The sequence below is a fragment of the Lutra lutra genome, chromosome 5, assembly GCF_902655055.1.
Source record: "Lutra lutra chromosome 5, mLutLut1.2, whole genome shotgun sequence".
NCBI classification, from domain to species: Eukaryota; Metazoa; Chordata; class Mammalia; order Carnivora; family Mustelidae; genus Lutra; species Lutra lutra.
This window is the reverse complement of record NC_062282.1, coordinates 7,179,554-7,205,095: the sequence shown is the minus strand read 5'-3', so window position 1 is coordinate 7,205,095 and position 25,542 is coordinate 7,179,554. Positions and strand designations below refer to the sequence as shown.

The 25,542-nt window shown below is 43.1% G+C and overlaps 1 protein-coding gene across 11 annotated transcripts in view; it reads left to right on the top strand.

Annotated features, from left to right (window-relative positions):
* Nucleotides 1-25,542, top strand: part of SEMA5A (semaphorin 5A) — a 469,481-nt gene that overhangs the window by 275,528 nt on the left and 168,411 nt on the right. For all 11 annotated transcript variants that reach the window (XR_007127428.1, XM_047729868.1, XM_047729867.1 and 8 more), the window contains one exon: nt 15,253-15,315. Coding sequence is in view for 10 of the 11 variants with exons in the window: in XM_047729868.1 (XP_047585824.1) it covers nt 15,253-15,315 (63 nt within the window). In the remaining variant the exon portion in view is untranslated. The remainder of the gene's footprint in view (nt 1-15,252; nt 15,316-25,542) is intronic.

Genomic DNA, 25,542 nt, shown 5'->3' with positions numbered 1-25,542 from the left:
GAGTGTCTGCTTGGCTCTCCGTCTTTGCTACCCAGAGTGTTCGCTTCTCAATGTTCTCACACTACATGCTTTTACGTCCTGAATGGTATTACAATTACTCCCTTCCTTGTCTCTCACCTCTGTTATGCTGAGAATTTCTAAAGTGCGGGAAGCTTTAGGAAGAATCGTGTAACCCACATTCTTTCACGTAATAGGTGCTCAGTAAATATTAGTTGAATATGTTCACAAGTTAAGACGGATGACATAGAAATTTACTGGATCATTAGCATCCTTTGTTTTGGATTGTCTCCTTGGCATAGAACCAATTAAAATGATGACAGGGGCGCCCGGATGGCTCAGTCAGTTAAGCCAAGACTTCTGGTCTTGGCTCAGGTCATGTGGGGAGTCTGCCTGAAAATTCCCTCTGCCCCTCTCCACTGTTTGCTTGCATGCTCTCTCTCTCTCTCGCTCATATATATAAATCTTTAGGGGCACCTGGGTGGCTCAGTCGGTTAAGCGCCTGCCTTCAGCTCAGGTCATGGTCAAGACCCGCGTTGAGCTCCCTGCTCAGCGGAGGAGTCTGCTTCTCCCTCTCCCTCTGCCCCTGCTCGTGAGGTGTCTCTCACTCCCTCTCTCAAATAAATAAGTAAAAACTTTAAAAAAAATAAATAGACCTTTAAAAAGAGATTACATAAGTATGGCATAGAGTTTCTGTCCATATGTCACATATGGTGAGTTTGCTAATATTACACTCAGACAAACCTCGATGACTGTCCTTTGTGTTTTTACACATTGGAGGAAAAACTTTACTCTGTCGCCTTAGGATTATTATGCAGCTGTATTATTGTCATTGATGTAAAGGGAATATAGAAGCTATTCCCTAAGTTATGAGTTTCTTTTTCCTGGGACTCCTCATTATTCAAAGGAAAAGCAAATATTAGCAGAGAAGGCTTAGGGATGAAATCTTTTGGAAATGCTGAGTCTGATGCCTACAAAAGGTGAGATTCTGAGATTCTGTAGGTCACTTGTGGACTTGCTGTATCCATTTCTTTAAAAATAGATTCAATTAAAATTGGGTAATTAAACATTATGTGTCAGCCGAATCACCCAGATTATGTGTTAGTATGAACACAAATCTAACTAATTACAAATGACATTTGTCAAAAACACCATAGAAGGTAAACCAATCAAAATAGTTATAAATAGACTGATAAGGTCTTTGAATATGCAACAGAAATGATGAACACCCTGGGACAGAGATCGTTCTCAAAACGAGGAATCATTTCTCAATTAAAAAGCAATTAAATATTTTATATTTGTTATTTGGATGTATGTATATGTGGTTTGATTTTCACCACTGCAATAATCCTGAGAAAATAATTAAGAGACCTAATTATCCATCACCGTAATCCATTAAACCAGTTGCCCTTGGGAGCACATATATAGATGTGTAGGGGGAAACGTTATCTTATTTGGAGAAACAAAGAAGAAAAATCTACTTCTCTTGATATCAGCCTAATCAGAACTATAGGCATTAGGGAGTGAGGAGAACTCAGCATGAGTTGTTTCAGAGGTATAAGCGCTCTTAGGGTGTGGCTGTTCTAGAAAATACTGCATGGAAAGCACAGTGCTTCTCCACAACCTGTGTGATGGCTTTGGCTTCCCTCTTTAATAACGGTTCTATTGCCAGCCTTGGGACCATTTAGGGAGACTCCAAAAGCCTGTGTCCTCCAGTAAGAGGATAGCAGTGGGAACTGTGAGACTGTTTGGGGTCACGGAATAGAGACTGAGGGGAAAGGTAGGCTAGCTCTGACCGAGGCTAAGAAGCCAGGAGTACACCAGGTCCCACCACTCCTTGTTCTCGTCTTTCTGGGGCCTGGTGGTGTCAGTGGTCCCACTTTGCCAGAGGTCCCCTGCCCTGTGCTATGAGAGAAAGGGGTTGATCTCCATGTTACATGTGCGGGGCTAAGGACCCTCCTTTCACTGGGATGGGAGGGACAAGGAACCTTTGACTCTCTGACTGGAAGTTCAAGTGTGTTCCCTTGGCCACGTCTTCATGATGTGTGGGTCCTTCATGCCGTATCCAGGACACTGGGCTCTGTTGACCATGGTGCTCATCAACTCAACTCGCATGGTTTCTCTCTGGGATAGTGTTACTTTATTCTCCCAAATCCAGTACATAAACTGACTTTGGGAATATAACCCAGTTTGAATTATCTGTATGTAGTTCAGTATCTTTACCCCAGTGTGATGTGCTAGAAGATGGGATTGTTACACCCGATGGTGCATCTGTGCTCTTTGTCTTGCCTTTGATAGAATTCCCTGTGGGTTTGGATAATTCCACAGAATTGTAGAGTGATAGGCTACTCTCCATTAAATTTGTTTTTGTGTTTTGAGGGCCCTTTCAGAACGCAGGGTGGGAGGGCTTGCCAGCTGAAATGAGATCATATGGAATCAACACTGAAGCTGTTAATGGTTTTGTCAGAAATCTCTGTAATGACAAGGTGAAGAGGCATCATCTGTTCAAACAAACCATTTTATTTCTCTTTTCCCACCAAGGTCTTTTCCCATTAGCAACATATTTTTATTTCCTCTGACAAGTTCAAAGCAAGCCAAGTCAGTCTTTCAATAGGACCCTGGTGAGGCAGGAAGGAATTAGGAGTCTGGGAGGTCCTGGCGCTCTGCTCACTGAAAGATGGGGCCAAAGCACATGGCTAAGATAATGGATGCTGAAGCCAGATGACCTGAGTTCAAATCCTGCCCCATCACTTAATAGCTTGGGGACATTGGGTCAGCCTCTCCCCTGCCACCTGCCGTGTAGGTGAATCTGATTGTAGTGCCTGTTTCTCATGGCTTTTGGGAGGAGAATGTGTGTAGTGCTGGGCAGAAGTTAGTAGACATCATCCCTATCAGGAGCTCTGGGATATTTTCCCAGACATAACTTGCTGGTGCTCTTGTAGACATTTTACTGTCCTGCATTGTCTGATTTCTGGTTTCTGCGGTTGCCATGCTCTTCTGTGTACCTGTTATGCTGGAAACATCGTGTCAGCTCCAGATTGGGCCAGAACTGTCTGCAGCATAGGCTTACCTGTTGGGTCTCCTGGAACTCAGTCAGCACTTGAAAAATCATGGACCCAAAGTGTTCCTGAAAAATAGCATGAAATTTCCTCTGTTGATATTGAGAATTATGAGACCCAAGTCTACCTGAAACTTTAGCATTAAGTCTGAATTTGGCTGGTCTGAAAGCAGAATAAATATTAGCTTTTTAATAGCATACTTCTTTCTGAAATTTCCACATGTGTGAAAAATCGAAGAGAAATGTAAGCCTAACAGATGCAAAAAAACTTAATTTTTCTTCTTTTCTATTTTTCTTGTTTTCTTCCACTTGTAAATTTCGACTCTTTAGCTTTGCTAAATGTCCTGTATGCCAAAGGTTATGTTTTCCCTAATTTTGCATTTCTGTTCTTTACTTAATCACAGGGGCTTGACTCAGGACAGGGAATTCAAGCCAATAAGTCATGATCATTTGACTTTAAAGGTGAAGTTCCTGAGCTAAACTAGCATGAATTTCCCTAATGTTAGCCATACCTTTCATGTGATTGATATGGTTTGCTTCCTTGTTTTTTTTTTTTTTTTTGCAGTTAGTTTTGAAAAACCAGAATTTATTACCAATGAACTGAAAGTGTATTTGATCAAAAGTGTAGTGATCCAAATAGCCTGTGAATCTGTGTGGGTTGTTTTTTTGTTTCTTTTTTTCCTTTTTGGTCAACTACTTTGCTATTTGGGAAGTAGATTTATTATCCTGTTATGTTTTTCTTCAGCCAGCATGGTAAAGGTAGTTTTATTTTTCTAGGACTAAAGTTACTTACCGGGCTGGAAAGAAGGCACTCTGGAATCGTGCGTGGGGCCTGGTCCAACCAAAGGAGTGGATGGGAATGAGTTTCCTCTTACAGATGAGACAGACTTGGGCTACTGATGTCCACCCAGTGGTCAGGTTGGGCGTGTGGCATCCCCCTCACCTCAACATCTACTTTTTCAGCACCGGGTGCTCTTTCCACTGAAGAGTGGGGTCCCCCTTCCCTCCGCGGTCATCCTGTTGTCCCTGCTTCTCTTAGTCTCTCACATCTGCATGCTGGTGGCCTGCCACTCCGCCTCACATCAGTCTCTTGTTGGTCCGCTGCCCTCCACCCCGGGCCCTAGCACAACCCAGAAGTAAGTCTTTCTAACCTACTCACCTCCCTGTGCTGGCCTCTTACTTACCATCTGCTCCATAGCTTTTCTTGGCTCACGAGAAGCTCTGGACTCAGGGGCCCGGTTCGTCCTGTCCTGAGCTGCGTGCCAGCCCGTCAAGACCCTTCCGTCTCTAGGCCCTGCCTTCTTTCCCATGCAAGGGAATATTCCCAGGTTCCAGGAAATGGGATGCGGCTAACTTTGGGGGGACCCTTATTCCGTTGACCACAGTGTCTCACTCTGACACGCACAGATGTGTATCTCTGGGCCCCACCAGAGCCATACGGCTCAGCTCCTTCATAGAAAATTGGGGGAAATTACAGCATTTAGCAATGAATTGCCAACTCCCACTGGTCAGATAGCAAAGATGCTACTGAGAATGGATGAAACGGGGAGGGGGAAGATGAGGGATGTTCACCGGAATTTGTTGTAAAATTACACCAAAAATTTTCCATCTTCAAACAAAATATCTTAGACCTCACATATATCAAAAAAACCACCTGCTTTCGACACCTGGGTGGCTTAGGCAGTTAAGCACCAGATTCTTGATTTCAGCGCTGGTCATGATCTTAGGATCGTGAGGTCAAGCCCAGCATTAGGCTCTGTGCTTGGTGTAGAATCTGCTTGAAGTTCTCTCTCTTCCTCTGCCTCTTGCACTGCACATACACACACTCTCTCGGTCTCAAATAAATAAATAAAATCTTAAAAAAAACCCAAACATGTCTTATTCTCATACTTGAAACACTTCTGGACTTCTTTCCTGGATAGAACTTTCTCATCTAAGGTTTTAGTAATAGTTGTGATAATATTTTAGGACTTTCCTCTCATAAGTGAACTGATTATACTACAGAAGAGAGACAAATGTTTGAGAAAATAAATGGCAAACTCACAAAGTACTGCTTAATGCTAAATTATTCGATTTAATAAGTTCTAGCAGATATTCATAAAATTATGAGAATGTTAAAATATTAACTAGGAAATGAATATATCAATAATGTTCATTAAGTTCTCATTTAACATTGTGATCATATTATAAATAATGTTTCTTGAACAGAAGTATATCATCCTATTTCACAGTTTATTTAAAAGAAGAAGGAAGTGTAACTTCCCAGATGTACACCAGAAAACAAATTTTAATGTTCATTTCTCTCAGCTCCAAACGAAAATTTATGGAAATACTGCTGAATAAGGCTCATAAAAAGGGTTTTCAATATATCCTGAGATTTGGCAAATAGATCGATATGTTCGGAAACTGGGAGTAAAGACATTCTTGGTAGTGGTAGCATGCATCTCAGGAAAGAAGCATTTATAATGTGAATAATAAATAAATTCTGAGTGGTTGGCTCAGCGGATATTAAATAATTCCTCAATAAGCATCTATAATCTGGCCTTTCTATGCACCCCAGTGAATCAGTACATACATCTTAACTCCAAACTGCAGAAAAAAGTAATCAGATATGAGGTGTTGTTTGTTTTCATGAAGCCAGTTTCAGAAAAAAAAAAAAAAAACAATATTGCTGGAAAAAACTAAAAACAAATACTCATCTAGTTAAAGCTGTATTGCCTCTTAAGCTGACAGTTTATGTAGAATGTCTTCATTAGGATTCAGCCAGAATATACAAAAATGAGACCCAAACTGATGACCGCAACGTAGGTGAACTTAGAGTTCTAGCAAGTGAACAGACACACAAAATGTCACAAGTGAGGGGCACCTGGGTGGCTCAGTGGGTTAAGCCTCTGCCTTCAGCTCAGGTCATGATCTCAGGATCCTGAGATCGAGCCCCACATCGGGCTCTCTGCTCAGCAGGAAGCCTGCTTCCTCCTCTCTCTCTGCCTGCCTCTCTGCCTACTTGTGATCTCTCTCTCTCTGTCAAACAAATAAATAAAATTAAAAAAAAAAAGTCACAAGTGGTAGGGGAGGGGTATAAAAATAATCATGTCTCTGCATCTTCATTTACATTCATGCTACGGTTGCTGGAATCTTCTTCTCCATCTGTTTCATGTTCTCTCAAAATAGAGACCTTGGTCCTTCTTTTTTTTTTTTTTTAAAGATTTTATTTATTTATTTGACAGAGAGAAATCACAAGTAGGCAGAGAGGCAGGCAGAGAGAGAGAGGAGGAAGCAGGCTCCCTGCTGAGCAGAAAGCCCGATGTGGGGCTCGAACCCAGGACCTGGGATCATGACCTGAGCCGAAGGCAGCGGCTTAACCCACTGAGCCACCCAGGCGCCCCACCTTGGTCCTTCTTATTGCTTGTGTGATACGTTCCCTTTGAACCTTGACTCTATTTCCAAGCGATATCTCATTCTAGAGCTGGGGCGCTCATTCTTATATTTAGGCCACAATTGTCTCTTCACTTTTCCCAACGGCTCGAGAATGATTGCCAGTTGTCAAGTGCTCTATGTAGGAATGCGTTGGTCCAAGCCATGCTACAAAGTTATCCTTGCAAAGACATTTCCAGGATACCCTTCATTATACCAAGTTGTCCCTAGAGTTGGTCTGTGTCTTACAAATCATCCCATATCAATGTCTTGCTCATTCTTTTTTTTTTTTTTTTTAATTTATATTTTGCAAGGCCTCACGTCATTGTCAAGTAAGTCTTCAAATAGTGTTATGAAGTTCAGGAGGGTCTGATGGTTTTCATGACTTTCTATAATCAGCTTGTTCCCTTTGGGGCACCTCTCTCCATGTGTGGAATAAATGTCTAATTTTAATTTGATTGTGCTGTATCTATTTAATTTCTAGCAAGCATTACAATTTCTGTTGAGCACTACAGGTATTTTTGGTATTTCAATGGCATCATCTCTATGATGTATGTTTTCGAAAAACATACAGAGAGAAAATATGTTAGAAGCGACAGTTTTCCCACCAAAACTGGAAACTTAAAATAAGGCAAGTCCTTGAGAAGTCAGTTCACTCTAATAGCAACCCTGGCCCCATGCTTGATTGATTGACTTTGAATTGAGTTTTTTATGTACTAATACTTCAGGAAATTTAGGTATAAAAATAGTCCTTCCTCTAGTAATTGGATTTTTTTTTCCACTATGGTTATGCTGACAAATTGTACAGGATGCCATTTTTTAAATCAGTCCCACTTGGATCTACCAAAATAATTTTTTTGAAACCCAAAGCAGCTTTCGGTACTAGGCGTACCTTCCAGGCTCATTTTAGTTAATAGCACCATTTTTTTTTTCATTTTATTTTATTTCTTCTCAGTGTTCCAGAATTCATTGTTTATGTACCACACCCATTAATAACACCATTTTTGAAGTTAACAATTGTTTGCTGCCTCAGGGTCTATCATAATTTAAAATATTATACCATATTTTATAGCATCTTTGGATATTAGGCTCATTCCTAAGGTACTTTTTTCCCCAATTCATCCCAGTGGGGCTTATCTGTGTTCAGGAGTAGGCTTATTAGAACTTGTCCTCCATGACTTTGTTTTTCTGCCTCCTCAGGGCCATTCTAAGCATTTAAATTGGGTATCAGAGGTGCCTGGGACCTTTAAACCAAATACATTAAATATGCTTCCTGGAACCCCAGGGTTCCAGGGGTGCTCAGGGGTTTTCTACATTATGTATGTTTTCAGTCTATTGTTTAAAAATCATTCCACTAATATACATAATATGCAAAATGTTTAGGCACTGGAAACCCTCAGTGAATTAACTTCTATTATAATGTCACCTGGATTACTTGGTTTATTGTAGAACATAGAATAAAGTGACTGCTTTTATTTTAGAATATACTCCACATTAACTGGGCTTCCAAGGTGGCCTTATTTTTTACTGCTTAATTCGTATAAATCACTATTATTTCAAAAGTAGACAACCAAAACAAAATATAGAAATAATTAGATACTGAGTGCTTTGACTCAGTGGTCATTTGTTCTTACATTTTACTAATGATTTACTGCTATAATCTTGCATTTATAAAGCATGACTTTGGTAAAGGCCACTTTTACTTTCTTTTCTATAAGGTTGTGCGTAGGAATTAGAGACATGAGCTCGATCTTAGCAACTCTTACTAGACACCTCGCCACAGGCAAGGGAAATAAAAAACAAAAATGAACTGTTGGAACTCCATCAAGATCAAAAGCTTCTACATGGTGAGGAAAGCAGTCAGCAAAACCAAAAGGCAGCCTATGGAATGGGAGAGGGTATTTGCAAAGATCACATCTGATAAAGGGTTAGTGTCTAAAATCTATAAAGAACTTACCCCCCCCCCAAAAAAAAAAAAACCCAGGTAAGAAATGGGCAGAAGACATGAGCAGACACTTTTCCAAGGAAGACCTCCAGCTGGCCGACAGACCCATGAAAAGGTGCTCAGCATCACTCATCATCAGGGAAATGTGACTCAAACCCACCGTGAGATTCCACCTTACACTGGTCCGAATGGCTAAAATTAACAACACAAGGGACAGCAGATGCTGGTGAGGATGTGGAGAAAGGGGAACCATCTTGAATTGCTGCTGGTGTAAACTGTGCAGCTGCTCCAGAAAAGAGCATGGAAATTCCTCACAACGCTAAAAACAAAACTACCCTACAGCCAGGCAGTCGAACTACTAGGTATTTACCCAAACAGAACAAACACACAGATTCAAAGTTGGTAGTGGCATTTTCAACAATGGCCAAAGTGTGGAGATTGCACAAATATTCACTGACTGATGAATGGGTAAAGAATATTTATCTCTATCTCTATATATAATTACGCAGCCATCAAAAGGAATGAAATCTTGCCATTTGCAATGATGTGGATGGAACTAGAATGTATTATGCGAAGAGAAATACGCCAGAGAAAGACGAATACCATATGATTTCTGTGGGTCAGAAGACAGTGGTTTAGAGCAAAGGCTTCAATCCAAATTCAGATACTGTTGTCCCACTTACTCTTTTTGGGGCTTTATGGTACGTTATTTAGCCGATGTTCTCTTCCAGAATATTATGGTGATTTATCTCCCATGTAAAATTATAGAGAGACTGAACTTAGAAAATGTATACAAAGCACCCAGCTCTGTGGTCCACACAATGAGAGTTTCGTAAATTTTTTCAGTATTTTGCCTAAGATTTGGCAGCTGATTTCTAGCAAAGCAAGGACCCTCATTTATGTACTAGCAGTTGTCAATCTCAGACTCTTTATTTTATGTCACACTGTCTTGTACTGGGGTGAATGGTGTCCTCCCAAAATTCATGTCCCCCCAGATCCTCAGAAGGTGACCTTATCTAGAGGTAGGGGATTTGCATATGTAATGAGCTGCAGGAGATTTTCTTAGAGTGGGGTGGACCTTAATCAAAGACCAGTGTCCTTGTAAGAAGACGACATTTGGACAAAGAGGCAGAGGCTGGAGTGATGCTTCCAGAAATCCTGCAACCAACAGCAGGGCTGCTTGCCTCCACCAGAGGCCGGAAGATGGGCAGGGAGCAGCCTCTCTCCTGGGACTCCAGAAGAACCAACCCTGCTGGCACTTTGATTGGAGACTTCTAACCTTGGACACTGCAAGGGAATAAAGCCTGTAGTCTATGCTACTTTGTCATGACAGCCCTAGGAAGCTAATATACTGTCTACTCAACTAAAGAACAACCCTCAGTTTAACAAGATCCAACGAGAGCTCCTGGGTGGCTCAGTCAGGTAAATGTTCGACTCTTGGTGTCATGATCTCAGGGTTGTGGGATTGGGCCCCATGTCGGGCTCTGTGCTCAGTGCTGAGTCTGCTTGTCCCTCTCCCTCTGCTCATCCTCCCTGCTCATGCTCTCTCTCCGAAATAAATAAAATCTTAAAAAGACCCACTGAAAAACAACAGGCCCAATAAGCATTTAACAGGTTGGGAACTCCACTGTACAGCTATTGAAAATAAATCTGATTTGGAACAAGATCTCGGGCTTTCACATAAGGATTTTAAAAATGTCAGTAACACATTTTTTATGGTGTTTCCAAAGTAAGCTGTATCTGTAATTTTGGATGATGTCAGTGTCATGAGAATCAAAAACTAGTCGTTGAGTAATAGGACTGCTGCCCCCTTACAGTTCTCTGATTCGGAGGCTACCCGTAAGAGCAGAGAGGACTTACGTATTTGCTGTGGACACAAAGACAGATGTGCCACAAATTGATGTTGAAAGCAAATATCCAGTAGACGCTAGGAAGTAAAGGCAGAGGAATGTGGAATGAATCCTTCCCAAGTGACTAAACTCTCCATCCCTTTGTGTCTTTCAATGTCTTTCATTCTGTCTCAAATTTGCTGTGTTGTGAACCTGTCATGTGAGGCCACCAACGGTAATTCTCAGACATGTCTCTGCATAAGGGTAACTGGATTAACACCTATTGAAGTTGCATAAAGATCAGGTTATTTCAAGTTCCAACTTATTTGTGTTTTGCCTCTGTTTTGAACAAGGATATGGTCTCACATTGCCTGGCAATGTGTTTATAGTTGCTCTCACAATTTAACATTCTCTGGCATTTCACAGAAATACATGACATGAGAGTATGAATGCAATGTATATATATAAAAAAAAAAAGCCCTCAGGTGGTTGTTAATTTTTGGCACTGTGTAATTAAACTAGTTTTTTTAAATGTTATCTTTTGCCAGTATCTAATTAGCAAAGCCATCTGCTGAAAGAGTAGTGGCCCATCTGCCTAGAATGTTGTTCTCTTCATTTTTATGAAAAGTATCTGCCTTTGCTGGTCCCTGTCTAATTAACTTCTCTCACTGTGGAATGTGATAATACACAGCTTTGTTTATATACTTCGGAGAACTGTGGATTTATATGTATGTAACGCGTACATAGAAAGAGCCAGTCTTTTTTCTTTCCCACTTTTGATTTACTCCCGAGATCGGAGCTCCGTTTATCATAACTTGAGCATATGTGTGTGCGTGATGGGGAGGGGTGGACTGTGTCATGTTTCCTTCCATCCCAGGGCTCCTGCGGGAATCAAATGATATTCGGTAGACGTACTCCATTTCCTTTTCCGTCTGTCTATAGCACTGTGGCTTCTGCAAAGTTGATAATGTCGTAAGTTCCAGGTTATCTCTGGATCTGAAATGAGCATGGCTGTTGGAACAGTGGAAATGACCATGGTGAAGTTCTCAGAGTTAGCAAGATGTCGTCCAGACTGATGGAAGACACTTACTAATGTCTGACGTATGCAAATATCACCCATGTCTATTTCTCCTCCATCAGAATTACCTAACACACAGTGCCTTGCACTTGGTAGGTGGGTGCTTTTTGACATGAGAGAGAGAATGAATGCAAATGCATAAAGCAAAGCTTCTGTAGGTCATTGAAGAGCACAGATGTTATTGGCATATATTTACAGACCAAACAAACAAACAAAAAAGATTCTGCAAGTGGAAATCTTCCTGTCTTTTAAGATGTGGATGCTCCATACTCTTCACCTACTGTGTATAGCCTAGATATCCAGATAACCGCGTTATCACTGCTGTGTGTTTGCTGCCAAAAAACACAATGAAGATTAAATGCAGAACGGAATAGGGAATTCAGTTTTGTTTTTTTTTTTTCTTCTCTGAGGGGCTATTGTGCAATAGAAAAAGACAAGAGATGATAAAAATTAGATTAAAAAAAAAACCCACAGAGACTCAGGTAACAAGATCACGCGTGTTGTACTGAGATCTGGGTTGTTGCACGTGTTGCAACTGTTGTAAAGACAGGTTTGTGTAGACGGAAAAGTGTCTTGAAACAAAGTCAACTGGAAAGATGGCTTCACAAATCAGTAGTGGGATTTGTTCCAGAATCATGCATGAAAGAGTAACAAGACTCTCCTGTGAGAAAATAGTGAGAAGACTGGGTTAAGAGAAATTTAATTTATTAGAACAATTCTTGTGGAATAAAGAAAGTTATGACCAGGTTAGAACATAATATAATCTCAAACGGGATGAGTAACTTTGAGAAATGAACTCTGGTGCATGAGGACTCTACTGATACTCCCAGTTCTCTCTAATAGAAGTATGTTGTTCCCCCATCGTCGTGAAATGGTCAAATGGGACGAGTTCAGTTGATTGAGAGAACAGAATGACACTGTGGGATCGACACCCTATGTTAGCCCAATCTGCAGAAGACATGTCTTCCCACTGCACTTTTTGATAAATTCTGTGACATCCAGTAATATTTATGCAGCCCTACAATAGGCAGGAATGGAATGCCATTCCCAATATGAGTCTTGTCTCTCTTGTCCTCTTCTATTCAAGTAAGAAGTGAATCAGCAGAAAAGCTGAACACTCGTGGTCTTCAATTAATTCTGGATTTGAATATTATTGGAAAGCCGGTTATACTGTAATAAAAATGCCTCAGAAGTAAGTTTGTTTCTTTTTAATAACTGTCTTCTGAAAAATATGTAAGATTTGTCCTATTTTCTGTTGGTCTAATAAACTTGTGTGTGCAGGTGCTTTTTCTTGCTAAACTGGATGAAGTAATGAAATATTCTTGAAAACTCTCCTTCTTTTTTCTATTACTTTCCCATCCAATCCTAGGCCTTCAATTATCTTGAAAACACACAGGCTACTTGGGCATTAGGCAGACTGGGGAAGCTATTTGTTTGTGATTTCGGTAGAAGGATTTGAACAATTCTGATGATGTCTGATAAGTTTTCTTGCAACCCTGGAACTAACCATGCTCCTCACAGGTCTTATGTTTACTGATGAGAGAATTAATAATTAACTTTTAACAAAATTACTGGATTACCAAGGGCTCCTATGAATGCCTCTTTATCTAAAGCTTTTTACTTTGTAGTTGTCCTAGTAATTATATATCAAATCCTCCTGGGGCCAGCAAGTCAAAGTTGCAATAGCCTTGACTTTGTAAAAGAATGTATTGTAGTGTGTCGTTTCTGTTTTGAGTTTAAGTAAAGGCAAAAATAGGGATATCTCTGTTTAAATACAAACAGCACAGTCCATTTTATAAACAGATCTAAGAAAGGAAAGGTCCATCTGGAACAATAGTAATGCACTTATTTAATGTGAATCCCATGGGGACACACAGATCTGCCACGACACGTGAAGCCCTTATGTCTTCCTGGGAAGTGTCATCCCTTGTCGTGTAAGTATTTGTCATCATAGCACAGAATTCAAGTCATTTGTTTACATCACATGTTGACTAGCTGGAATTTTATTGTTGCCATTAAACATTATGAACAGGAAGGCATCACAGAAAGAATTAACAAATTCTTTCATCAAATGTTGACACTGACAAAAATCGCTAAGTCGACGCAAGGGAAAGCCGTTAGGATATTGTTTCTGTTTGAAAAACACTGAAGTGACTCTCTTTAGAACACTTTCTTTTGTGCTCATATTTGGCAAGGAAGATACAGATGCAGAGTTTTGTGTTTTAGTCTCTATTATGTAATGTTTCTTGGAGGACAGTCGATACGAGATTCTGGTGCATGATTACTTTGTTACTCTCCTAGGTTTAGGAGAATTAAAAAATAGCTTCTTCCTAGAAGTGAGAGTGAAGCCCTTATTTTCCTTAATAATATTTGACAGTAGCTTATCTTTGGCTTAGTTTAGTTTATTATTTAACATTTGTTCAAATTAGCAAAGACTTGTCCCTTGCTTAAATTGTTTTTTCTGATAATGGGGCACCTGTGTGGCTCGGTGGGTTAAGTGTCCAACTCCTTTTTTTTTTTTTTTTTTGGCTCGGTGGGTTAAGTGTCCAACTCTTTTTATTTTTTTTTTTTAAGATTTATTTATTTATTTGACAGAGAGAGCACACACATGCACAAGCAGGGGGAGTGGGAGAGGGAAAAGCAGACCCATTGCTGAGCTGGGAGCCCAATGTGGGGCTCGATCCCAGGACTCTGGGATCATGACCTGAGCCGAAGGCAGGTGCTTAACCGACTGAGTGACCCGGCGTCCCCAGTGCACCCCAGTGTCCGTCTCTTGACTTTGGCTCTGGTCAGAATCTTAGGGTTGCGAGATCATGTCCGTATTGGGCCCTGCACTGAACTTGGAACCTGCTTAAGATTCTCTCTCTGCCCCTCCCATCCCTCACCCTGCTCATGCTCTCTCTCTCTCCCCCTGTCTCTCTCAAAAAAATACAAATTAAAAACAATTTTTTTTCTGATAATGATTTAACTGGTCCTTCGGAAATCCTTAAGTCTTTGGAATTCCAGCTCTGATAGGAAGCTAAAACACAAATCCACATTCCATACAATAATACAAAAGATAAACAGCTCAGATTCTTACATTTGTTCCAAGAAGGGACTCACAATCTCGGTGTAGAGATTGTTAGTATTTGTAGGCACCGTTCCTTCCCGTGAAGTCAGCACTTTGTAGTGTGTTGCCAATCACAGATGCCCTATGTGAGACAGTAGCAGATGTGAGGGGATGCGCGGGAACTTGATCACCATGAGTCAGGTTCGGAACATTTGGGAAACCATATTCGTGAGCTGTGGTCTAACTCTTGAGTCAGAGGTCCTGTGAGTGTGAAAATTACGCTCTTGTGTACAGTAGTAGATGCGCTCTTTGCATGAGCTCTTTCTTCCCCATTTGCATATAGATATTGGGGGTAAGGTGGTGCAAAATTATGATAAAGATAAACGACATACGATATAGATAGATAAACGACATACGATATAGATAGATAAACGACATACGATATAGATAGATAAATGACATATGATAAGCAGAAGATGCACATGTCTCATTGAGTGCTGACATCGTTTTTGGTCCAGGGCTTGTCTTTTCAGCGCACTGTGGATCTATCCTGTGGTTTCACCGAAGGGATGCTTTCAATAATTAGGACAATAGCCATCAACTGCCTGCATGGGCCTTTCTTACAGGTGTCTAAATATCACACTGCTTCTGCTTAAATACAGATACTTGGGGGCAAGTCCTTTAAAATGCTTCGATTTCAAAGAAAATTAGAAGCCCCTATGAGTGAATTTCATAAATTTAGTGTAAATTCTATGTTTGTATGAGAACATCGGTTCCATGGGGTCGCCACAATTCCTAATCTGATTACCAGAGCCTTATTATTTGTCCCCTTTGATTCAGTCAGAACTGTAACAGTCGCTGTCATTTTGGTGTTTCCTACAGGCTGTGGAGTGGGAGTGTGATGAAGCCACCAAGAAGGCCTGTTACAGCAAGGGCAAATCCAAGGTAAGGAGCACGTGGAAATGCATGGTCACCACCGTTTAGAAGGACTATACGTGAAGCATTTTAATATGGGTGTGGTGCATAAACAATGAATTCTGGAACACTAAAAAGAAGTTAAAAAAATAAAAGTCATATGTGGCATTGAAAAAAAAATATGAAGGCTGCTCCTGGTGGTACCTTGTAATTCAGGAAAAAAAAAAAAAAAAAAGCAAGATACAAAATATATGTCAGGTGCCTGGGTGGCTCAGTTGCTTAAGTATCTATCTTTGGCTCAGGTCCTGATCCCAGGGCTCTGGGGTCGAGTCCCACATTAGACTCCCTGCTCAGTGGGGAGTCTGCTTCTCCCTCTCTTCTTGCTGCCTGCTAGTAGTCTCTCTCCCCCTCGCTCTCTCATGCTCTCTAACGGTCTCTCAAATAAATAAAATCTTTAAAGAAATGGACAAAAATATATGTATAGTAAATTCTCAAGGTTTTAACATTAAATTAAGATTAACCACAGTTTTCAAAAAGGATTCATAATAGAAGAGCAGATCTGATTTGTACCATTAATCACTAGGCTAAGATATGGAATCATTCGGCTGTGATATCATTTGGAAAAATATGAGCCTGAATTTTAAAAATAACATTTTAATTTCCCCCAATTATATCTTAGAGCTAGTTCCACAACATGACTATATATGATAAATAAAATCGTTATATCAAAAATGATATTTCTTTCTAATTCATCAGCGTATCTATAAACTCTCCCTTTCCTGCACCCACCCCCACTCTTTCCATGTGAAAATCCTCATCCCCAAGTTCCTAAGGGAAGCACAGTTTCTAATTAAGGTTGGAAATGCGTTTCCTGAGCGACTGTGCCCATGTCGACTTGCTTCCAGAGGGTGGAGGGCTGAAGAAGAGCAGAGTTCCTCCATCCAGGGAAATTTGGCTCTGAGAAAGTTATACTGGACCATCTTGAGGACATTTGTTTGCAGCTGGGGCAGAGGTCCATTCTGTCTTGTTCTGAGAGTGATGGCCTTACTCTGTAAGCATGCGCCTTTCCAGTGTGAATCCCACTTTGGGTCACAGAAGAAAGCAGATGCACAAAGGACCCCAAGTAGGGCTCCCTGTGCAAATGTGAGTCCAGAGCCAAGGGCTTGGGGAAGATCGACTAAATGCAGGAAGTGGACACTGGTCAAAGACCATCACACCTGTGTGGGTAAAAGATGTTATGTGCTTTATTTTACCCAAGTTCACTGCCCGTTTCCCAGTTAACTAAACTGTTTTGAGAGTCAGACATGGAGGCTGGTCTCGGCAAACTCAGCCACTGGGTTTTCCAAAACCGAATAAAGAACTGGGAAGAAGGAGATGTGAAAGAAGAAAACGCAGAAAATGCAGTACCCAGGGAAACACTTGGAGACCGAGCAAGAAAGAAGAAGGCAGAAACTGATGAAGACAATCTACCGAGAGATCTTTGACCTCAGAAACTGCTTCTGAGATAAATCGTCAGAGACATAGGAAGATAGAAAGACAGCACCAGGTTACAAAAAATTGGAATATTGTCTCTGAAAATGCCCCACAAAATAAAGGATCGGTAACTAATGAATTCTCCTTACAGAGTTGGGATAAATTGTATGTAAAACCCTGAGACGGGCTTTCTCTGTGGTTTGTCTTCTCCTTCCTGGAACGTTTGCATGTTGTCAGGTACCAGAGGCCTTGTTCCCTGCTCAGCAGAGCCCGGGGAGTTCTTCAGACAAGACCACCTTGTTGCAGTGTGGAGAGGCAGAATCACCTGGGGCAGTGAGGGGGAAAGACAAAATGTCTTTCCTTCTGCCGGCAGAAAGCATTGACCTTTCTGTCTGTGCTTCTAATGCCCTGGTCGTCCCCTTTGCCTGATGACTTGGTGCCTTCCAGCGTGCCTGTGCCAGTGGGGGTGCCTCCTTTTCCCCCTTGGCTTTTCCTCTCCTTTTTATTTTTGTCTTTATCTTTTGTTTTATTTCTGGTATTTTGGCTCTTCCCTCTCCTCTTTCTTCTGGATCTGTGCACATGCCAATAAGCACAATTTGGTTTTGGGCAACCCAGCAACAAACTTTCTGGATGCCAACCTCAGTGCCCATCTCTGAACACGGGTATAACCCGGCCCTGTGGGGTGGCCATGCCTTCCTACCTTCCTACCCTACTTTCAAGGGCCCCTTCTCAAGTGTCCCCCCACTTCCACCTTGCCCACATTCCCCCCGCCTCCCCCAGTTATCACCCGGAACTTGTGTCTTTCCCTGCGGGGGTTCCTGGCCCTGCTGCACACCCACATTGCACCAGTTACCACTAGCCTTCTGTATTTTCCCTGTCCTGCTGCATTTTCATTACACAACCCGTGCCCCTGTGCTGGGAGCTGGGCCTGATGGTTTCCTGTTGAGCCCAGGACACAGCCCAAGCTGGAAGGATAACCCTACTCTCCTGATGAGTGACCGGGCACGTGAGCCCCACACTAGGATGGTGAACATCACTAATTCAGGGTTTCTCAGCCTCCTCACTCTTGACGTTTGGGATCCGATCTCTCTTAGTTGTGGGGTCTTTGTCCTGTTCACTGGGGATGTGTAGCCGAGTACCCAGGTCCCCAAGAGATGCTGGCAATACCTCTCTCCCAGTCACGACAGCCAAAAATAACCAAAAATGTTTCCAGACATGGCCAGACACCGACGTGGTGAACACCCTACTGTACTTCTCCAGACGCAACTCTTACATGGTCCATGTCACGTGGTTCTCGTTTCCTGTAGATCACATTCACTCGTTGCACAAACTTTTTCCAAAAATATCTATTTCCCTCCCCTCTCCGGACATCAGGCTCCTGTGTTCCTTATATCTTTTAGGAAAGCATCTGGTTATTTATGTAATCATAGTACACGTCTCCTGCTGAGGGTCTCCGAGTCAGTAACTTCATAGAATCAGAGTGGTAGCGTTTTGCTCGGAAGTCATTACTGCCCGGAGTGAGGAATTGTTTCTGCTGAATCGAAGCTGACCCATGTTTTGCCTGAAGCGGTGACCATTTGTGACAGTGAACATCAGGAACAAATAGCGAAGAGCATCTTTCATTCCACTGGGTGACGGACACTTGATCGACAGAAACTGCCGTCCGCTGAGTGTTCTGAGACACAGCAGGAAAAGGAGCAAAACAAACAGGAGCAAATAAAATGACCTTCATGTTCCACGAGTTTCTGGTTTTAATGGGTTAAAAATGATGGCAAGTCTCAGTCGTTATAGATTGATTGAAACTGCATTTGTAGAGGGAATTTTTTCGGAAGAGTAGAGTGACGCAGATGGAGACGGATTCGCGCAGCAGCGCTGTAAGGAGAGAGGAACGTTCCCCCGAGTGGCATCTGACACAGTAGCCATCAGGTGAGAGGCCTGAGCCAGCCTCTGGCACACAGAAGAGAAGGAGACAAGGCCACTCCTGTGAAAAGGAGCAGCCAGGCCAAACACCGCCTGCCCCAGGGCCAGTCCCAATTCAGACAACCCAAATTTCTCCGTTCTGACGGTTCAAGGGCCCAAATCGGAAAACATTTGCATAGAGTCAGCCTAACTAGAGCAGTCCCCTTATCCATGGTCTTGCTTCTGGAAGTTTCCACTACACGCGGTTGGCCACAGTCCCAAGGGAGGTTAGAATTGTTCTATTTAATTGTTGTTGTTGTAATCTCTCACTGTGCCTCCTTTACAAACTAAACGTTATCATAGGTCTGGTATGAATAGGAAAAATCATAGCGTATGTAGGGCTTGGTACTATCCGAGGTGTAGTTCAGGCATCCCCTGGGGGTCTTGGAAGGTCCTCACAGGTAGAAGGGGGCGGCTCCAACCTCTGTTTGGGGAGTGCAATTCAGGCTTTTCTTACCAGCCACAAGTTTAGAAATGAGAATTCAGCGATTTCCCATTTTTTGTTTGTGCAGTAGTCTTAGGACAGCTGACACAGAATTACAAAGTTTCCCTTCTCCCTGAAATCAAAAGAATAATGCAAAATGTGACATCTCAAACATGAGAAAAATGCCAGCCATCTTGGCAGAGCTCGTGTTTTTCCCTCTGCGCCGCACACAGCGGTCTGGGCTGCCGCACACAGCGCAGGGCCTGCCGAGCCCGGAATGCGGGGCATGGCGAGGGGGCTGAGCCTGCGGGCTGGGGCGCCCCGGGCCCACTCGCCACCCTGCGGGGAACATTCCTCGGCCGGCCGGCTGCAGCGCAGGGGAGGAGAGGATGACACATTTGCTCTTGTTTCCCTGGTGTGCTGGGACCCACACAGGCACCATTTCACGTGCAGTCCATTAAACGGATAGTTCAGGGACTCAGGTCAAGAAAATGTCACCAGATCTTTGATTTGGGCCCATTCAGAGGAGAAAGGAGGTGCGGAGACTGCCAGTTCTCTGTGAGCTTGGAGTTCAGTTTTATTTATAATATTTTCAGTTCATTTCGGGGAAAGAGGGTGACTCTGCCTACGAAGTCCTCAAACATTTCCTGCGTGAAAGGGGGCAGAACTGCCTGTTTATAGGTGTTCAAAAATCTCTTATAGTAAAATCTGTCGTATTGAGTTCTTTTCAAAATACCATTACAGAAACCCACTTCAAGAATTATTTAAATGTCTTGTAAACAAATATTATTTTAAACATAAATGGTCGATTCTCCTGCATGCAAACAACAGTCCCTTGTCTGTCTGGGGTCATTGTGTCTGAGCCTCCGCCCTGCCCGCGGTGCCCTTTGGGAAAGACACCAGCTCTGGGGGTGGGAGGGTTGGGGGGTGGTGAGGAGCTGCTTTGTGTGCCTGTTGGAGCTTTTGCTTCTTTCTTGGACCTTTCTTGATCATCTCATTTCAGTACTTTTGACACCAAGTTCCTAGAATTATTTTGCTTTCTCGTGGGACAGTTTTGATCGGAATCCAGGGCTCTGTGTATTGTTCTGCCTGTGGTTCTCCTGGGTTCTGCTTGCCATGTTGTCCAGCTCTGCAAGGAGGGTGGCGAGCTCCAGACGTCGGGGGGAAGCCACCATGACTCGGTCCTGCCTGGGAACCTAGTGGCCTGCGGGGGGTCGGGGGGGCACACAGCTGGACATAGTCACCAGAAGTGCCAGTGTTTGGAATTCTTGAGTCAATGCATGCGGCACCCTGCAGACCTGAATTTATTTTATGTAATTACTGCAAACATGGAGGATTCTTCAGATGGGACACTAACAACCCGTGGAGATTCTGTGCAAGAAGGTTCTTTTTTTTTTTTTTTTAAATTGAGGTGTCCCCAACAAGTTTCCCATGGAGTTCAGTTGAAAATAGTGACATTAGGTAAATAGATGCATCATAAATATGCGTTATCCATACCCTGTGCACTATATAGCGTACGGTCAATATGATATACATATTGTGTACTTACAGCTATGTATTTCTACATATGTACATTGATATATTTAGATATATATCTAAATATATCTAAGACATAAATATATATCCAGATATATCCAGATATATAAATACATATTTAGATATAAATAGGACTATAACAACATGCCTATATATTTATTTAAACTTGGGTAGTCTGGGGCACCTGGGTGGCTCAGTCAGTTGAGCATCTGACTCTCGATTTCGGCTCAGGTCATGATCTTGGGATGTGGGAGTGAGTCCCAAGCGTGGCTTCAAGCTGGGCATGGAGTCTGCTTGAGATTCTCTCTTTCCCTCTGCCTCTGTTTCTCCCCCTGCACATGCTCGTGCACTCTCTCTCTCTCAAATAAACTCTTAAAAAAATAAACTTCTGTAATCTGTGCACATATATATACATATGTAATACATGTGTCTCTTACATAGAAGGCTCGTATGTACATATGTCTCACATACATACATTTACATCTGATGGGGCGATGCCGTTTCCCGAGACTCACCTGGTTACCGCAACTTCCGTGAGTCACACTCAGCACGAGAGGCACGTGCAGTTGCCCTGCATTGCTCTTCGGTGCTCTGGGTGCTCGCCAAGGTGATGCATGACTAAGGGAGACACTGCTTTCAGTGGGAGCACTGTGCTGGGTGCAGGCGCCGTCTGGCTGCCAGCCCTCCTCCCCCACCTCTAACAAAGACGGAATGACGTTGCTGAGACATCGACCCTGATTCCAGATCATCTTTCTGCACAGTTACAGCCTTTCTTCAAGCAGAACATACCTGTCTGGGGGGAAAAAAGGATGAAACGCTGTAAGGGAAAAACCAGTGAATTCATTAAGAGAAAGGTCCTTACAGCATGTGTTTTCCATCTGGACTCAGGGCCAAGTGTCCTTGAGACCAACTGAGCCTTGGCCTGCCTCTGTCTCAAAGCTCTTGTAGTGAGTCAGAAACTCCTCATCCCAGCTCTCAATCCAAATAAGAAATACTTCCAGGTCAAGGAGAGGTTGACCCGCCTGTGGGCTCACAGGCACACATGGGTCGTTTTAATATTCAAGCGGTATTATCAAAATGTGGATAGACCACTCTCATTATCAACAACTGAAGCCGTGTGGTGGCCGGCTGCTGGTGGCCTCGGAAATGAGCACGGTGACTTCTTGGAAAACCAGAATTCATTAAATTCCCTTAAGCCGTTTTCAAGATGCAGAAATGTGATAAAAGAAAATTCTTACATGAGAAAAGGAAACTCGAAGACACTTAGCTAAGTTGATTTATAGGACAAACCTATACCAGGATCTGCTAAAGGGACGTGGGCATCATGCCTGTACTTTCAAACAAGCCGTCCCAGCCAGTCCTTCTGCACGTTTAAATAACCCAGGAACCGTCACGTTTATAGCGATGATCGACAACACGATCCACCAGATTTTCCGCAGAAGAATTTGGGTCTAGGCTCGTCACCAGCAGGAGACACGATTACAGAGCCTGACCGTTAGGCCACATCCTTTCATTCTCTCTCTCTCTCTCTTTTTCTTTTTCTTTCTTTCTTTTTTTTTAAGATTTGTTTATTTATTTGACAGTCCTAGATCACAAGTAGGCAGAGAAGCAGGCAGAGAGAGAGAGAGAGAGGAGGAAGAAGGCTCTCCGCTGAGCAGAGAGTCCGATGCAGGGCTCGATCCCAGGATTCTGAGATCATGACCGAGCTGAAAGCAGAGGCTTCAACCCACTGAGCAACCCAGACGCCCCAACACATCCTTTCATTCTTAATTTAGACTCTGATTCCTTGATTTATCTGCTGTTCGAAAGCTAAGTATCTCTACTTTCTTCCATTCCAATATGGTCTACATTCTGTTTTGTGTGAACTTACCTCAGTTTCTCTTAAAAAACATTATTTTAGATGCATTTGTTTGTTTAGGACTTGCTCCCAGACTGCTTCTAGAATCCGTTGGAGCAGTCTGTGAATTAAACACGAGGGGACTTTGAAGGGAATGAGAACGGGAAAGCTCTGAGCTGATCCGAGCCAGACTCTGGGCAAAGGAGTTCACCTCTTGTGAAGAAGAAACACACAAGTATACCTACCTCCAAAGGTTCCTCTTGCAGGACACGAGGAGCGACCATGCCTTGTCCTAGCCTCGTTGGTGATAATGCCAACCTCTTTCTCTCCTCCTCCTCTCCTCCCCCAGTGCATCTCAGCCTGCATACTGGATTCATCTAAAGCACGACTCTGGTCAGGTCCCATGTCACAAGCAACTCGGGTCCACAGGGCTGGGTCTGCCCTCTGTCCTTGAGAAAAAGATGGCATAGGCCTCCTTGTCCAATCATCCTGGTCCCTCCTCTTCCCCCACCCTGCCCTGCAGACTCACTGAGCTGGGGAAGCCCATGGGTGGTCCATGGGCACATGACCCTTCTCAGACAATAGGGCTGCTGGTGTGTTCTCTCCTGGTCCTGAGTACTGGAACAGGCTTGTTCTAGTTCTCCGTTCCAATTGAAATAACATTGTGCCCTCCCTTATTTACTTTTTTCAAAGATTAAAAAAATATATTCAAGTTGGATTTGTCCTGCCTGTCCGGTACAATTCTGCTTCTAGGTGCCCACTGTCCCTAACCACCCTTCCGGTTCTTCATCAACTTTGTGATGGGTCTTCATTGAATGTTAACGACCTCCGGTCCTATTTTCCCTTTGTCTTCTTTTGGGAAATAAAGATAAACATCATTTTGTTATCTCAATTGTTTCCCTTCGCAGAACTGATGAGAGGCACTTGTTTTCTCTCCCCAGGTCTATAGGCACCATCTTTCGGTCGGGATCTTGAACTACCTTAACCCTCGACTATGTTCATGGATATAGGCTTGCTTCCAGCACATTGTGTAAATATTTTGCTTTAAACAACAACAAAAAGTTCTTTTACGTCTTAGACTCCTTCTTGAAAGAGTTTTAAAAGCACAACAGAAAATAAACGAAATCCCCTGTCCACAAAATCCCGTCTCTCCCCAACTGTTAATGAGTTTAGCATCATTTCTGCATCTGTTTTACGTTTAGGCACCAAGACCTCTCAGCTCCCTCTGTGCTCCAAGATCTCTCCTTGGGGTCTCCCTCAGACATGCTGAGGCTTTAGGCCTTTATCCTGTGTTTGCAGATCCCTGTGCCCCCGTGTTCCCAACATGGCCGGGCCATCTTGCCCTTCGTCTGTGTCCTCCTCAAGCAGGGAAAGGGCAATAACCATGTGTCTCTTTGAAGTCTTGTTTTGTTCCTTCTTCTTCGAGCTCTCTGCCCTTTCCCAAGTCATAAAAACAAAATGGAAGAGAACAAAACAGGCCTCCTCCCCCTGGTGTACCTTTCTCAGCTACCCAGGCACTGCCTCTGTTGACCTTCGTTTCTCCATTCTCCTGATGCCACGCTTAGAGCTTTTGTTCCTTTTCTTGTTCTGCTCCTTGTGTGTTCAGATTAGCAGCCAGGGGTAATTTGTTACTATCCTTGCTGGCTATGGTATTGGGAGAATTACCATCCTTGACATCTGACTTCCTGTTTAAAAAGCAAATCCCCAAACTTAGCTCTTTTCGTCATCCTCATGGCCAGGCCACCAAGCAGACTGAATTACGGCAAATCAGCATGGCATGGAGGTCGGGGCTCCATTGATGGAAGAGAGCGTTGTCATGCGTCACAGGCAGAGCTCCTTACACAGGGCAGTGAGCAACGGGGACCATTGGGGGTCGTGTGACATCGGCTCTGTCCACTTGGTTGGCTCCTCACCACGTTCTGTTGGTTCTCGCTATGCTCTACCGCACCCCCTGCCCAGTCTGGGCACTAAAGGACGATGGACCCAGTGAAGGAAGTGGCTCCCTTGTCTGTCTCCTGGACTGAAATCTCCCGATCTCAAGTTTAGCTTCTACACGAGCGGCCCTTCAACACGGGGTCAGGTCAGACCTCATGCAGTGAAACAAATCGCGAGTCCCTTCACAAACAAATAGCGAGTCCCTTCACATTTCAGAGTAAAGTTTAAATTCACTGGGCACGGCGGGCCCCTGTCTACGCAGGGTATGTGTGACCTCCTCTGTACATGACGAAAGCACCTCATTCTCGAGTCAGGCGCCTCGGCACAGCCCACTCCCTCCACCTGGGATGTGTTTTTCCTTTTTAGGTCATTAAATCCTGTAAGTGTCACAGGGCACTTCCTCCGGGAGACTCACTAAATTCTATCTTTCCTTTATTTTTTTTTTCTAAAATTTTATTTATTTATTTGACAGAGAGAGAGGGAGCAGCACAGGGAGAGGGAGAAGCAGACTTCCTGCAGAGCAGGGATGTGGGGCTCGATCCCAGGACACTGAGACCATAACCTGAGCCGAGGGCAGAGGCTTAACCAACTGAGCCAACCAGGCGTCCTCTATCCTTCCCTTAAAACCTACATTAGATGTCACCTCCTGGGAAGCCTTCCTCCATCTCTTCCCTTCCCCTTCCCTCTGGAGGTAGTAATATTCTCTTCTCTGCACAACTCCATAGTAGTTGTTATGGCCCTGTATTTTGATTTTCTGCTGGGTGCCTAGATTGTGACTTGTAGCACAATGTCGACCAAAGAATAGTTAATCAGTAAATGCTTGCTGAATGAATGAGGAGCTTTCTGGCTCAGAAGTCCACACACAATGATGACAGTGCCCAAATTTTCTATGCATGCTTTGCAAGCACAAAACACATTCAACTCTGGGTTTTCACCCAGCCTGGGGTTTCTCCCACATGTTCTGGACATCCTTTCCTTAGTAGGAAACACTTTTGTTTCTCCATCAAAAAATAAAAAAAATGTTTATAGATTCTCACTATGTATAGGAAAGCAGTTTGTCTCAAGCTTGTTCCAAATTGTATACAGAATTTCA